Below are 16,502 nucleotides of genomic sequence, written 5' to 3'. Positions count from 1 at the left end.
CCTGTTCTGACCTCTGTAAGCACCTGCAGTCAGAGTATACAAATACCGCCATATAGACACACATATAAATGCATAGTTTAACAGTATAATAAATCTTTAATAAAAAATATTTTTACTGAATTTGTATATGTTAAAGAATTCTATATCATAAAAGGGAACAAGAATGTATTTAGTTCTGCTATTGTGGATTTCCTCTCATTCTGTTTTCAGCCTCTTTCTTTCTGCTCCAAATGTCACAATGGCTTTTGTATTATATATTTCTGTACTCTCTGCATTGTTTACTGATGTTAGAATTCTTTTTATAGTAGAGTAATGCAGATATTCTTGACACATAAGGTATATCCCTAAAAACTATAAATGGAAAATATTTTACTCCTATCCTAACATTGTAGCTTAAGAAGTAATACAAAACAGTAGAACATTACTTCTTTACTCTTGTAATAATTTGGTAGGTTGACAGCTGTAGCTCATTGCTGCTGTCTAGCTTATAAGAGAATATCATACCATATTTTGCTATCCTGGAAATAGATCAGAATTAGAAATTTACCTGGTGGTATGTGCCTGCAGTTTCATTTACTCAGGAGTTGGAAGTGGGAAGATCATTTGATACTAACCTAACCAATATAGCAAGACCCCAACCTTCCAAAAATTGACTAGATGTGGTAGTATACCAGTAATCCTTCCACAAGTTGACTGAATATATTGATACCTGCCTATAATCCTAACACTGGAAACTGAGGCAGTAGAAGAACCACCCAAGCCACCTTAACCTATATCACAAGACCTTGTCTCAAAACCAAAAAATTCAGTATACAGTTTTTACTGAATATATATATATATTGATTTTACACTATTGTAATTGAAAAGTTTTTTGATCTTGCCATTTTACATCAGGGACAGTAATATATTTTTATGCCTTTTATCACCAGTCTTAACCCTTGCATATTTCTAAACCTGCTTGTTTTCTTTGAAAAGTCTTGTTTATCTTAAATGGTGGCTTCACAAATTTGTTACTGTGTCTCTTCTTTTAAGGTTTATTTTAATGTCTATAAATGTTTTTGCCTTTGTGTGTCTCATGTGGCACTTGGTGCCTGTGCCCACCAAGTTCAGCTGAGGGCATCAGATTCCCTAGAACTGGAGTTGTGAGCCGCCACCATGTGGATGCTGGAAACCAAACTTTGGACCTCTGCTAGATCACCCAGTGCTCTTAACTGCTGAGACATCTATCCAGCCTCTGACTGTACCTATTATCAACATAAAGAATTTGTTCTTTTTTTCTCTCTCTTATTGTGTTTTACTGTTTGTTTCCCAGCTATTTTGTCATATTATAGTATCTTCATGCTATCCTCTAAGACAGAATGCAGAGTATATCGTAAATGATAGAAGTATGCCATAACTAGACACATTTTAGTTTCATTCTTCTACATTTAAATTAGTGATTTTCTTTTTAGTATATAACTTTACCAATGGTATCTCATGGATTTGAATTTTCCTTCATTATTGTAGGTGCCACCAGTGGGTACTGAACTTCCATCTGGTACGCTACCCTGTGAGCAGCTGACACTTTTTCCTGGACCTTCTCTAACTCAGGTGCCCCTAACTTGACAGATTATTTATGCCCCTGCTTTCCTTCCTAGAATTTGTATAATATAGACGGTACAAAGCAATCAAAGACACTTGATGTCAAACTCAAGTTTTACACACATGTGTATAATAAGTGCCCCCCAACACACACACAAGTACACACACAAATAAATGACATTTTGGAAGGAGGGGGGAGTAAGATAAAACTTATAAGCCATTGTAGAAATAAAAAGTTGTATGTAGTCAAAATTTATCTGGGAGTTATGAATTAGAAGAGACCCATAAGTCAGCATTCTTGAACTCTCTGAAGCCCCTCCACCCCACTCTGAGAGTTCTCCACTTTTCTCTAGAATTCTGTGTTCACTCTATTTATAGAAAGGAATCATGAGCCAGACTTGGTAGAATAGGTCTATAATCCCACTACTTGGGTGGATCAAGCAACAGATTTGTGGGTATGAGGTTACCTGGCCTACAGAGCAAGTTTAAAGGGAGAAGGGTAGGATCACATGGGTAACTAGATACACCTTTTCTTTGGATTTACAAGTTTTTCCTTATATGTTTAGAATTTCTTTCATTAGTGAAATAATTGAGGTGCAGTATGGTCATGCTTACCCATAATATTTAAGTTAATTACTTTCCCCATGGCTCTGTTACCACTGCTTTTAATTGCATTCTCATCAAGAAAGCACTTGTTCTGAATCCATTGTAAAAACGAAAAAGCTTCTGACAAGAGACAGCAAGTAAATTTGAAATATTTGTTTATTTTTTAATTATATATCAGAAAAATATGACATATTATTAGAAGCCCAGTACGAATTTATCCCTGCTTCTTTGTTCCTTATTTTCAATAGAACATGATAGGGTAAGGAACTTGCCACAAAAATATTAACTCTAAGCTGGGCATTGGTGGTGCATGTCTTTAATCCCAGCACTCTGGAGGCAGAGCCAGGCAGCTCTCTTGAGTTCTAGGCCAGCCTAGTCTACAGAGTTTGTTCCAGGACAGGCACCAAAGCAATACAGAGAAACTCTGAGTTGAAAGAAAAAAAAAGTCCAACCCAGGCATAAAATTTCAAGAAGGAAGGATGTGTAATGCAAAAGCCTATAAATTGGGAATGTATTTTTTAGCCTGTTTCTCCTTAGAAACATGTATTCAGACACCTGGCACCATGGTATCACTTGAACCCAGGAATTTGAGACCTACTTGGGAAACATAACAAGACATAATTCAGCGTCCAGATTTATAAGGGAAGGTAAAGTGTAAGGAGAAATATGTAGAGTAATGGATAAAAGCCAGCATATAGGAAAGAAAGCAACAAGGTTAGATGTGGGATTAGAGCTTATGTCAAAGATAGAAGAGAAGAACTTGAGTTGTATGTACACTAGTGAAGCATAGTACCTCCTTACTTCCACTAATGAGAAAGGGAAGTACACATCTTAAAATCGGAAGATTAGAATATCCCTTGATAATGACTGGTCGTGTTATTCACAGAACAGCTCCCAGAAAGATGTATAAAATTAAGATAGAGTCAGATATGACAGTAAAAAGCACTACAGAAACTAAGCCAGAGATGATTACTGTAACTTGAAGGCTAGTCTGTCTATACAACAAAAAAACATGTTTTTAAAAAAGAAAGAAAATGAGTATGGGAAATAATCTAACAATAGATTCTGATGACCTTTCAGAATGTATTTTTAAATTGAAGACAGTAAATTCCCTAACATTAAACATAGAAGATGAGACAGATATTTGAAAGCATAAATCCCTAAGGACCAAAGACTAACAACCTGATCATCATATTCAGCATTACAACAAATACTGTGTTGTGATCTTCAGCATAAAATAATATATATATTTTATATATATATATATATATATATATAGTATATATATATATAGTATGTATATATAATATATAATATATATATATATATAGTATGTGACTGAAGCTGCTAAACAACTTATAATACTATAACTTTTTGTTTAGTCCCAGCAACCACTAGAAGATCTTGATGCTCAGTTGAGAAGAACACTTAGTCCTGAGACTATTACAGTGACATCTGCAGTTGGTGTAAGTTTTTAAAGCCTTGATTAAAATCTCTTCCAGTTGTTTTCTAGAGCACAAATTATAATCTAGATGATTAATACCTTAGATCCTATTCAGTCATTGTCAATAGAACGGCACAGATTAATGGAAGATTAACTCTGACTCCCTAATCTAACCTTTGGGAAGATTGTATTGCAGATCAGTCTTAATGAATTTTGTATATGGCTTTAGAAGTGCTAATATTTTGACTAAAACTCCTTCCAGCCAGGTGATGGTAGTGCAGGCTTTAACCCAAGCCATTTGGAGGCAGAGACAGAGGGGGATCCCTGAGTTCAGGGCTAGCCTGATGTACAAAGCAAATTCCAGGACAGCCAGGGCTACACAGAGAAACTGTTTCAAGAATCCCATATATATTCCAGTAAATATCTAAGCTACATTATTTAACTATCTTGTTAGAGGGACTGGAGAAATGGCTTAGCAGTTAAGTATACTTGCTGCTCTTAGAGAAGGCCAGAGTTCAGTTACTAGCACCTCACAATGGCATGTAACTCAACTCAGGGAATCTAATACATTTTTATGGCTTCTGTTGACAATTTTTTTTTAATCCTGAGAGTAAAGGTGAGAAAGCAGTAAAGAGTTAAGATTCAATGTTTCTTCCTAAAAGCTGCCTCTCTATATCAGACCTTTGAGTTGTAAAAGAAACAAAAACTACATTAAACAAAAGTATCCATTCATATATACTATCTTTCTGCCATTTTACATAGACCAGAGAAAAAAAATGACAAGGCAAAAGTTGTAAGAATGATTAAAACTGAAGATTCTATGGTATCTGTGTGTATGTATTTTGCAGCCTGTGTCCATGACAGCTTCAACAGCAGCTACAGAAGCAGGAACACAGCTTCAAAAGGATGGTGAGACGCCTCCTTCTTACTTTTGTTTTATTAAACCTAGTTCTATTTGTAATTAATAATATAATTTACTATTTGAAAGATACATTTTTGAGAATGTTGTGCACTTTAGACTGTTGTATATGACATTTGTGTGGTTTCATGACTGAGAAAATAATTATCTAATATCTAAAGCACAAAATACTAGTTGTTTAATGAGTCTTGAATGATTATTGGAATGAGGAGGTACATATAATAAGTATTGTATGTTTTCATAGCATAAAATCATTTATTATTAGCTAGCTAGACAAGATCCTTGCCGTAAGAGGTTAATTTTAAGATGAAATATATTATAAAAAGCAATTTGCAAGCCCAAGTGTAGTGGTATGCCTCTGTAATCCCAGCACTCAGTATGCAGAGGCAGGATAATTTTGAATGGAAGGCAAAATTGAGCAACATAGTTAAAAGTAAGCCTGACTACAAAGCTAGACACTGTCTCAAGGGGGGAAATAGAGGGAGGGGTAGTCAATTTACAGGTAACTTACCAACATTTGTAACAATAACTGTAGAAGAAATATAGTTTAGCTAGAAAAGCCCAAACATACATTTATTCGTAAATTAAAAATGTAAGAGCCTGCTAGTTGGTGATGGCACAAACCTTTAATCCCAGCACATAAGAGGTAAAGACAGAAACCATCTTCTCAAAACACCTAAAATAAAATAAATGCTAATTTGTCAGTTTGGACATTATAATTTTTCTAGGCATCACATTCTGAATTGGTTCTCATTAAAAATAGTAGAAATCAGTAAAACAGATTAGAAAGTCTAGAAATGAGCAGAGTAAAGTAATTTCCAATATATATTAGATGCCTTGAATTTATACAATAAAAACTGATGTTTACCCCAGGGCTGAGAATGAAACCTTATAGGCACAAATCACTAGGTTCAATCTACATCACTTGGGGATGTCAGAGAGTGCACCAAATTAAAGGGAATGCAGGAGCTAGGTGTAATCCCAGAACTCTGAAAACTAAGGCAGGAGTATTGCCATGAATTGCAAGCCAGTATGGGCTACAGTGTCAGACCTTGTCTCAGAAACAAAACAGGAAGCAAGCATTAAAATATGAAAAGATGACTTTTTAAACCAATAAGAAAATATATTTTTGTTTGTTAGTTACAGGGTCTCTCTGTGTACCCCTGGCTTCCTTGGAAGTCATTCTGTAGACCACACTGGCTTCAAAAACAGAGATCCACCTGCCTCTACCTCCTGAGTGCTCTGAAAATATTTAAAAACAAAACTATAAGCAAGAGCATTTCTCAGGGTCCTTGGAAAAAGACTCTTGACAGTCAGTTTAGTAATATCTGTCAAAGTTGTAGTCCAAAGATCTGTAAGAGACTATTTCTTAGACAACTTTGAAAATATGAACAAAAGCCAGCAGGAAGTAACTCCTGCTGCCAAGCCTGTTAACTTGAGTTGAGCTTCAATACTCACAGGTGAGAAGAGAGAACCAACTGCCACAAGTTGACATCCTGACCCCACACACATTCCAGTGCACACAGGTGTGCACACATATACATACACAAAATAAATAAATGTAATTGTGTATGTGTGTGTTGATTTGTTTTTTAAGATTAAAAACTGATCTTGCCTGGTGAGGTGACTCAGTGGTTGAAAGTGCTGTTTTGCAACCTGTAATTCCAACACTTGGAAGACTTGACCCAGAAGGATCAAGTTTGTGGTCATCCTGAGCTAGAAGACCGTCTTGAAGGGTGGGGAAGGAATCTTTGACGTCATAATTCTGGTGAAATTGCAAAGAAACTGAAAAGAGATTATTAATTTGCTTCTATCTTCCTGTGTTTCTGTTTCTCAAGGCACTGAAGGCCATGTCCTAGCAACTAGTTCAGGAGGAGCTGGTGTTGTTAAGATGGGGCGATTTCAGGTAAGATGATCATTTTCTTTGCTTTGATACCCTCTTTTGGAGTCGGGGTATATAATAAAACCTGGTGGCATGGGCTATGTTCCCAGGTACTCAGTTGGGAACCTGAGGCATGTAGCATAAATAATAAAAACCCAGAGACAGATATTGGTGTTCAAGCTGAAGAGCTGAAAAGCAAAGCAGCTAGCCACTAGAGAGTTCTTACCACTACCATGGTTATGACCAGAGGGGGTTGATCCTGTCCTCAGAGTGACTGTAGATTGCAATGTTCTCCACTAAAAAACTTCAGACTGCTCTCTGAGACTGCACTGAGATCCTGCCTTATATTCTCTAGTGCTAGGATTAAAGGCATGAACTCTGTTTCCCTTTTAGTTTTATTCACTCTCATGTATCTAAGGCTGGCCTTGAACTCACAGAGACCCATCTGCCTCTGCCTCTGTCTCTTGAGTGATGGGATTAAAGGTGTATCAACCACTGCTTGTCCTTTATGGCTAACTAGTGGTTTAGTGTATGTGTGGCTGATTTAGTGGCTTATCTCTGCATTCTAATCTTCAGGCAAGCTTTGTTTGTTATATTAAGAAATATCGCCATATCGCCACAGAGGTAGAAGGCCTTTCTGGGACTACAGAATGAATTCAAGTCTAGGCTTGTAACTTAGTGAGATCCTTTCTCAAAATAAAGGTAAAGTGAGAGTTAGGATATACTCAGTGGTAGGACACTTAAGTAGCATGTTCAAGATGCTCAATTCAATCCCAGGTACCACCAAAAAGGGAAATACATACTACCTATAGATTTGGGACATACTTGTCAATCAGAGCGTTTTATAGCTCTCTGTTTACCTCTCATAAACCATAAGTACTAATTAAAAAAAATACTAACTCCCATTTTCTCCCTCCCCCTCTACTGCCTACTACTTCTCTAAATGGTCCTTTCTAGACAACTTTTTCACAATTGCTGTTTGGTTTACCTAGACATTTCTCCTGTTCCTGGTTATTGTAATTTTCCAACACAGTTAACATATTTAAAATACTTTTCTTACGCATCAGTTCTCAAGTGAAGTGAGCATCAAGTGATACATTTTATTTCCCCACTTGGTCCAACCAGTGAGAGTTTTCTGGCTCATTTACATATAAAACTGTTTTCACAACCACTTGAGAATTATTTTGGGGATAGCCCTTGATGTTGGGGATTATAGGTGATTATTTTTAATTTGAAAACTTTTAAGACTTTGGAATGGGCTGAGTTTATATGATGAACAAGCCATAACACGGATCTACAGTTTTAATACTGTTAAGTATAATCTATTCATAAGAAACATTCAAGATCCTATAACCTGTTATTTATAATTTGAGACATGAATTCGAATTGTGTCACATGAGAGGTAAAAATGAATCATTCAGCAGCCATCAAGAATGTGCATCTCAGTACTAATGTGATGTCCTCTGTAGTAGGCGTTCAGTTTACTTGACAGTGATTGAAGAAACTGTGGAAAGAGATGGCACAGGTTCATGGGGAAGTAAGTTGATCCTCTTTCACCCCAGCCCACCCCAAGTGTGCTGGGATTACAGGCATGCACCACCAACCCTGGTCTACTTGGTGCTGAGGATCTCACCCAAGGGTCTCAGTCATACTAAGCAAGCATCCTGCCATCTGAGCTACATCACCAACAGATTCCTCTTTTAACTGTCTACACTACAATTTGAAGAACAGGTGGACTCTGTTTCTCTCTCTGGCTGTGTCTCTCTTCTCTTCCCACCTCCACCCCCTCTCTTCTCTGTTATACATATAGCATTGGCAGACCAGAAACTTGCTATATAGACCACAGTGGCCTCAGACTTACCGAGATCTGCCTGCCTGTACCTCTGCAGTGCTAGGATTAAAGTCATTCACCACTGTCCCTGCCAAGGACATCATTTTTAATCGTACTTCATTCTCTTTTTCCATCAGGTTTCAGTTACAATGGATGATGCTCAGAAAGAGCGCAAAAATAGGTCAGAAGATACAAAGTCCGTTCATTTTGAATCTAGCACATCAGAGTCATCAGTTCTTTCAAGTAGTAGTCCGGAGAGTACCCTGGTAAAGCCAGAGCCTAATGGAATGACTACCCCTGGAATCTCCTTAGATATGCCAGACAGCGCCCACAAAACATCTGCCCCAGAAGCCAAGTCAGAAACAGGGCAGCCTACCAAGGTTGGACGTTTTCAGGTGACAACTGCAGCAAACAAAGTGGGTCGTTTCTCTGTTTCAAGAACTGAGGACAAGGTCACCGAGCTCAAAAAAGAGGGACCAGTGACCTCTCCTCCTCTCAGAGATTCAGAAGAAACTGTTAGTCCTGCTGTGATACCAAAGAAGGAGAAGAAGCCTGAACTGGCAGAGCCTTCCCATCTGAATGGGCCCTCTTCTGACCTAGAGGCTGCCTTTCTCAGTAGGGGTGCAGAGGATGGCTCAGGTAGTCCACACTCTCCCCCTCACCTGTGTTCAAAGAGCCTTCCCATCCAGAATTTAAGTCAGAGCCTTAGTAATTCATTCAACTCCTCTTACATGAGTAGTGACAATGAGTCTGACATTGAAGATGAAGACTTAAGGTTAGAACTTCGACGACTAAGAGAAAAGTAAGTAATTTTTTTTCCTGTAAAATGGTGGCAGATACTGTATCTCAAGACTGGTATTAAAAGCTTTTCAGTACAAATGGTAATCTCACATTCATTTTAGACAGAAAGTGATACATGAAAGCTAAAATTACCTGATTTGTCATTCATTGGGTTGTCCTGTACTCATCAGCACCAATGATATGTCTAGTTTTGGGGTTTCTTCAGCACTTTTATATTGTTACATTATTATTGTTAATGGCACCTTTAAAGAAAGATGTTTATATATATGTATGAGTGTTTTGCCTACGTGTATGTATGTGCACCATGGACATTCCTGGTGCCCATGGAGGACAGAAGACAGTATCATTCTCTGAAACTGGAGTTACATACAGATGGTTGTTAGCTGTGATGTGGGTGCTGGCAACTGAATTGCGGTTTTCTACAAGAGGAGAAAGTGCTCTTAAGGGCTGAGCCATATCTTCAATTCTGTTAATAACTAAGCACTCCTGGTTATTCCTTAGCCTATAGCATGAATCTAATAATAGTGCTACAATGTATAATTGTGTTTATAGTTTAGTTAATTATCACCTGCATTGCAGTAGCAAATTTACCTACCTTCTGTATGACCTCAGATCTTTTTTTCCTCTTAACATGCTAGGAGCTTACAGGAGCTTACAGGAATGTGTCTTGGGTCTAGAACAGCAAAATGAATTTTATCACTTTTAGGAAGGGGTTCATAGCTATATAAACACGTGAATGCAAATTTAGGAATATGCTTTAACTCTACTTGAACAACAGTGGTTATATTTTTATCTATATTTGGTTATCTTTTATAGACATCTTAAAGAGATTCAGGACCTGCAGAGTCGCCAGAAACATGAAATTGAATCTTTGTATACCAAACTGGGCAAGGTTCCCCCTGCTGTCATTATTCCCCCAGCTGCTCCTCTGTCAGGGAGAAGGCGGAGACCTACTAAAAGCAAAGGCAGTAAATCTAGTCGAAGCAGCTCATTGGGCAATAAAAGCCCACAGCTTTCAGGTAAAAAGCTCTGGGCCAAGTCAAGTCAGCCATCTTGTGTTTCTGTCTCCTACCATGTTGAACATTTATTAACTTTCACTAAATTTCAAAGGAATTTGGCTTTCCAATCAATATTCCTGCTTCTTTGGCTCTTCTATCCCTGGTGTGTTTTGAACTTTTATTGACTCTAGAAGTAGGCTTTCTTTTTAATGTAGTCAGCACTACTGTATATCTACTGTTAATTTTTATTTATGGTTATTCTTCAGGATGCACAGTTAGCTCTGCATATTGATAACTCAGCATTTGATCAAATTCTTGGGCATTTAGAAGACAAAGATTATTATCTGCTTAGGAAGCTTCAGATTCATTTTTTTTTTTTTTTTTTTTTAAGTGACTGAATTGACTGTAATTGCAGCTAAACTTGGGTCTGCCTGTGGGGTAATACCCTAATGAAATGACGCTTTACATTTTAGGATAAAAAAAAAATGATAATTCTTGCCAGCACATGCCTTTAATCCCAGCACTCAGGAGGCAGAGGCAGGTGGTTCTCTGTAAGTTTGAGACCAGCCTGGTCCACAAAGCTACACAGAGAAATCCTGTCTCAAAAAACCAAAAAGAAAAAGAAAAATGATGATTCTATAATCATAGATAGGAAACAATAACTTCTCAAATATACTATGTCTACTTTAATGGGATAGAAAGTTTGCCCTTGTTGAAATTATGTAGTACATAACATCTAATTGGTTTGAAAGTAAAAGAGGCTTAAAACCCTAGATTGATTTCACATTTGTTCTCCAGGTCTAGTTGAAGTATAGAAAGCAAGCATTTACAAATTTCTTACCAGCTCTTATTGTCTAGGAACCTTTATAAATATTCAGACCTTTTCTTGAGCACTGACTAATTCAGGCAACTCATTCATAGAGATGTGTCTGTATGGAAGACTGGCTAATTCAAACTCAGACTCTGGTTTTGACATAATTTTTTAGTACATTCTATTTAACCAGTGACTTGGAAACCAAGAAATTATGGTCAACTGATGTAACTGACAGCTCCCCACTAAGTATTATTTTTGTTTCTCTCTTAACCAAAAGATAGTTTTAAATATTCATTAGTCTATGGTTGCCTACATCATAACTCAACACTTTATCTTTTTCTTAAGCTTTATTTTATGAGTGTGAGTGTTTTTTCCGTGTGTATGTCTGCCTGCCACTTGTGTACAGTGCTTGAGGAGGTTAGAAAAGGGTGTTGGATCCTTTGGAAACGAAGTTACAAACAGTTGTAAGCTGTCATGTGGATTCTAAGAATCTAACCCAGGTCCTCTGCAAGAGCGGCCAATCCTTTTAACCACTGAGCTACATCCCTAGCCCCTTTTTATATATCTTATATGGTACATGTTTATAAGAAAATCTAAACAGAGACTAACAACCTATTTCTATAATCACCATCTTTCTAATATGGCAGAATACAGTAACTTTGGAAATAGGAGTGGAATCTTCATGTCTTTTATACCTTCTCATTTACACTTCATTCTGTTCATTAGTGAGCTCTGCTATCATTCTTGAGGGGCAATTCATGTACGTAACCCTATGTCTATAAATACGTTATTATTTCTCACTTACCTTCATATTAATAAGGATTTGTCTGTCAATGTATATATTTTTGTTTTGTTTTTAAATTTACCACTTGGGATGAATAGGAATCAGAAACAATAAATATATTAGGAAAAGTATGTGTTATATTTTCTTCTTATTCTTATTGGTTGGTTGGTTGGTTGGTTGGTTGGTTGGTTGGTTGGTTGGTTGGTTGAAGATATGGTCTCTGGTATTTTAGACTAACTTCAAATTCACTATTTAGTCAAGGATTACCTTGAATTCCTGATCATTATTTCTAACTTTCCAAGTGCTGGGATTACAAACATACACCATCATACCTCATTTGTGTGGTGCTGTATCAGACCTAGTATTTCATGACTACTAAGTGAATTGAAATACATCCTCAGCCCCTTCTCCGTGTTTCTTCAAGCCTCTTTATTTTTCGGCAGGTAACCTCTCTGGTCAGAGTGGAACTTCAGTCTTACACCCCCAGCAGAGCCTCCATCCCCCAGGCAACACCCCAGATACTGGCCACAACCAGCTGTTACAGCCTCTTAAGCCATCTCCTTCCAGTGACAACCTCTATTCAGCCTTCACCAGTGATGGTGCCATTTCAGTACCAAGCCTTTCTGCTCCAGGTCAAGGTAAGAATTCAAAGTGACCACCATCTTCTAGAAACATTAAAATACAAATACGGCTATACTTGGGACAGAATCAAGGCAAATAACCTACTGTAATCAGCTGAATAGAAAGAGACTGAGTTGTTTAACAGTAATTAGTCATTGAGCTGAGCAGGAAATCTCCGGCCTCCTTGCTTCCAGTCATCTGGTAAAATAGCTTCTTGTTTGGGTTGTTTGTTGTTGTTTAGGCACCACCTCATTCTGTGGACTGGACTGGACTGGTCTGGAACTCACTGTGGTGCTCAGGCTAACCTTGAACTCATAGCAGTCCTCTTACGTCAACCTCCCAAGTGCTGGAATTATAGGTATAAGTCATTAAACCCAGCTCTGAAATGGCTTCTTTTCAAAAAGTGATTATTACACCTGCAGCCTATATGAATAGCTTATTTAGGACTTAAACCATAACCTTTAATATTAAGCCAAGATTTTGTGAACAAAATTCTAAGGAGTTGCTAGTTTTTAAAAACGAATGTATTTTTTTTTTAAGCCAATCTGCTTTTAAACTTCTGTACATGATAGCAGCATACTAAAATGACTAGCCCTAAAATCTATTTTTTTAATGTCTTTACTAAGAAGAAATAAGAAAATTCCAGAAAGTAAGAGGGGTTCCAATAGATAAATACCTCAGATCAAATTCTTGATCCATCTCTGCTTTCCAAAACAGTGTTTTGGTTTTGTTGCTTAAAACATTACTGCTGCAGAGAGCTTTTAGAAACTCAGAGTTAAGTGAGAATTGGACAAAGAGGCTGTGGCCTTTTGGCCGCGGCAGCCATCTTCCAGTAACTCTCCAAAATGACAAACACCAAGGGAAAGAGGAGGGCACTCGCTACATGTTCTCTAGGCTTTTAGGAAGCATGGAGTTGTTCCTTTGGCCACGTATATGCGAATCTACAAGAAGGGTGATATTGTAGACATCAAGGGAATGGGCACTGTTCAAAAAGGAATGCCCCACAAGTGTCACCATGGCAAGACAGGAAGAGTCTACAGTGTCACTCAGCATGCCGTGGGCATCATTGTAAACAAGCAAGTTAAGGGCAAGATTCTCACCAAGAGGATTAACTTGCGGATTGAGCACATCAAGCACTCTAAGAGCAGAGACAGCTTCCTGAAGCGGGTGAAGGAGAACGACCAGAAGAAAAAGGAAGCCAAGGAGAAGGGCACCTGGGTTCAGCTCAAGCGCCAGCCTGCTCCACCCAGAGAAGCACACTTTGTGAGGACAAATGGGAAGGAGCCTGAGCTGCTGGAGTCCATCCCATATTAATTCATGGCCTAATGTACAAAAACAAATAAAGACCTAGACTGTAAAGGGTTTTTCTTAAAAAAAAAAAAAAAAAAAAAAAAAGAGGCTGTGAAGATCAGTGGTTAAGAGGACCTAGGTTCAATTTGAAGCACCACGTGAAGGCTCACAGTCATCCCAAGGGATCTGATGCTCTCTTCTGGCTTCTGAGGGCAATACATGTACATGGTGTGCAGACTTATTTTCAAGCAAAACATAAAATAAAATTTAAAAATAAAAGAACAAAACTAAAATTGAAAGGAAAGTTGGGCATTGTAGCAAATACCTTTATTTCTAGTACTCAAGAGGCTGAGGCCAGGCTGGGCTATGGTAGTGAAACCTGTTTCAAAAAAAAAAGTGTTAACACAAAACAAAGTAAGTTGAAATAAATTTGGTATCTGGGTAGAAAAGAATCGGGGAATAGACCTACAGATAATTTATGTGCCTCTAACATAATACATAACAATTAGACATTCAATCCCCCCCCCCACACACACACACACACACACACACACACCCTCCCGTTAATAAGAAACAACAAAAAGTTGTTAGCATTGTTCTGAGAAAAGCTTCATTTCTGCCAATGAGGTGTGAGGCCTGGTGCCTCTGTCTCGTACAACAGATGGACTTCCCTGCAGATCTCCTGCTTCCATATGCCATCCAGTGTGTCACCACTCCAGCCTCAAGCTCTAACATCTTGTAGTTGTGTTGTCTCTTCTCCTCTCTGTTCTTTCCTTTTCCCTTCTCACAGGCTGTGCGAAGTTTAACTGTGCATCTGAGCAGGTGACATTCAAACCTGGTGGCAGGAGGACCCGATTTCTGAGTACGCCCTGCTTGGCTCTTTGTGTGTAACACCTTTACTCCTTCCTTGTCCTTGTTTTTCTGCTGCTTTGGATCTGATTGTCATGCAGTCCATTTTCATTTGTCTCTATATTTCATCCACTCAGTGGCTTGGCTGACTGTTACCCTCAGAAGTTTGGGTCCCCATGTTAATTATAGTAAAAGATGCAGAGACAGCAATGAGTTTTTATAGGTTTCTAAAAAAAAGTGTCTCTTAGATCTAAATTAAGACTGCAATACACTCATATTCAGTGCTGTCTCACTGCCCTGACATTAGGAGTAGTGCTTTATGCCCATGATTCCCATACTGTGAAGGGAGAAATGAAGATATAGCAAGTTTGAAGCCAGCATGTACTAACTACATAACAAGTTCCTGTTTTAAAATTAAAATAACAAAACAAAACAAAAAAGGACAGGAATCATGTTGACCACTGATACATGATCCTGACTGAAAGTATAAGTTTACTCCATTTTCCATTCTTTTAAATATGGGTTGAAATCTTCTCAATTAAACCCAAATGTGCTGTTAAAAAAATACTAGAAATCTCTTCACCTCTGTTACAAGAGGTTAAGTAATTCAAAGAAGATCAGTGTAGTTATCTTCAAAGCATTTCTTCTTTTTTTGTTTTTGAGACAGGATTTCTCTGTGTAGTCCTCACTGTCCTGTAACTCACTCTGTAGACCAGGCTGGCCTCAAACTCACAGAGATCCTCCTGTTTCTGCCTCCCCAAGTGCTGGGATAAAAGTGTTGAACCACATCTACCCTGTGCATTTATTCTTTTAAAGATCAAATACCTACAAGTGAAATTTTAGTATAAATAGAACTTCTTCACTTTTGTTTTAAAATAAGGTGCAGGAAGCTAGAAAGATACCTCAGTAAAGTGCTTGCCACGCAGACTGAGAACGTGAGTTCATCACTAGAACCTAAGTTAAAAGCTGAGCATGCTGTCTTGTCCTTATCATCCTAGTACTAGGATGGAGAAAGGAATCCAGGTCTCATGAACAAATCTGTTTAGCCATGTCAGCAAGTCCCAGACCAATGAGAGACCCTTTCTCAGAAAACACTATGGTAGACTCATAAAGACCCACACTGAGGGTGTCCTGCATCCATCCACATGTATCCACATATACCAGAGCACAAACCAAAAAAGGTACATGGGTTGGAGCTGTATCTAAACAGTTAAGATCACTGGCTGCTCTTCCTGTGGACTTAGGTTCAATGCCAGTTCCCCGGTATCTAACACCCTTTTCTGGCCTCGGGAGACTGCACACATGTGGTACACAGATATACATGCAAGCAAAACACCCATACACATGAAATAAAAACAAATCTTAACTTAAAAGGTGACAGCCCAGGAGCAAGTTGCCTTGTCTTGTCCTCTCCCTTTAAAGGATGAAATCAGTGCCTGCTTCCTGAGGCTATTGTGCAATTTAAGTAAGATAGTGTCCACAAAAACAGCTGCTACTTAAAAAACTCTGTTCCCTGTGATTAGCAAGAACCTATCTAGTATGAGTAGGTGGCCAATGAGTATATACTGAAAGAAAAAAAAAAAAAATTTAAAAGAAAAACTCAAGTAAAAGAACTTTGGTAGTTTGGATAACAATCAGTTAAGGCCTCAAACTTCTGGTGTGGTTATTAAAGTGCTTTTTAAATGCATGTGCTAAAGCCGTCAGTGTTTCTAAGTATGTGGCTCAGAGAGCCTTTGGCCTCTTCATGGTGGGAAGAATTTGCACCCTGCTTTGTTCTCTTACACCTTTGTGTATTAGATTTAACCTCTGTTTCACTCACTGACACATTAGTCATGGATTGGTTCTACCCACAGCCTTCTTTTACCACATTCCCACACATGTCAGTGGTCCAGGGCCGAGCTCTTCAGCAAAGCGGCTGGAAGTCATTGCCCATGTTGGTAGTTTCCAAGCATTTGTGATTTGGGTATACTTCTACCAATAGTTTTCCTGGTTAGACTAGCTTGGACTATGCATGTTATTAGCACACTTGAATAAACATTTAATATATGTGTCCAGCTAGAAATATGGAAGGACATTAATAAT

At 38.1% G+C, this 16,502-nt stretch overlaps 2 protein-coding genes across 22 annotated transcripts in view; both read left to right on the top strand.

Annotated features, from left to right (window-relative positions):
• The window catches only part of Wnk1 (WNK lysine deficient protein kinase 1), a 124,688-nt gene that overhangs the window by 100,952 nt on the left and 7,234 nt on the right, over nt 1-16,502 (top strand). For 9 of the 21 annotated variants that reach the window (XM_051203848.1, XM_051203840.1, XM_051203839.1 and 6 more), the window contains 8 exons: nt 1,507-1,590; nt 3,570-3,653; nt 4,480-4,540; nt 6,389-6,456; nt 8,401-9,065; nt 9,881-10,083; nt 12,104-12,298; nt 14,362-14,454. In XM_051203848.1, the coding sequence (XP_051059805.1) occupies nt 1,507-1,590; nt 3,570-3,653; nt 4,480-4,540; nt 6,389-6,456; nt 8,401-9,065; nt 9,881-10,083; nt 12,104-12,298; nt 14,362-14,454 (1,453 nt within the window). The remainder of the gene's footprint in view (nt 1-1,506; nt 1,591-3,569; nt 3,654-4,479; nt 4,541-6,388; nt 6,457-8,400; nt 9,066-9,880; nt 10,084-12,103; nt 12,299-14,361; nt 14,455-16,502) is intronic. The other 12 variants (XM_051203846.1, XM_051203844.1, XM_051203847.1 and 9 more) reach the window with 2 other exon arrangements.
• On the top strand, nt 13,148-13,610 carry LOC127236253 (60S ribosomal protein L21-like). The gene has a single exon (XM_051203862.1). It carries the CDS (start codon nt 13,215-13,217, stop codon nt 13,593-13,595), a length of 381 nt encoding a protein of 126 aa, XP_051059819.1. The 5' UTR covers nt 13,148-13,214; the 3' UTR covers nt 13,596-13,610.

The sequence above is a fragment of the Phodopus roborovskii genome, unplaced genomic scaffold, assembly GCF_943737965.1.
Source record: "Phodopus roborovskii unplaced genomic scaffold, PHOROB, whole genome shotgun sequence".
Lineage (NCBI taxonomy): Eukaryota > Metazoa > Chordata > Mammalia > Rodentia > Cricetidae > Phodopus > Phodopus roborovskii.
This window is presented reverse-complemented; position numbering and strand designations above follow the sequence as displayed.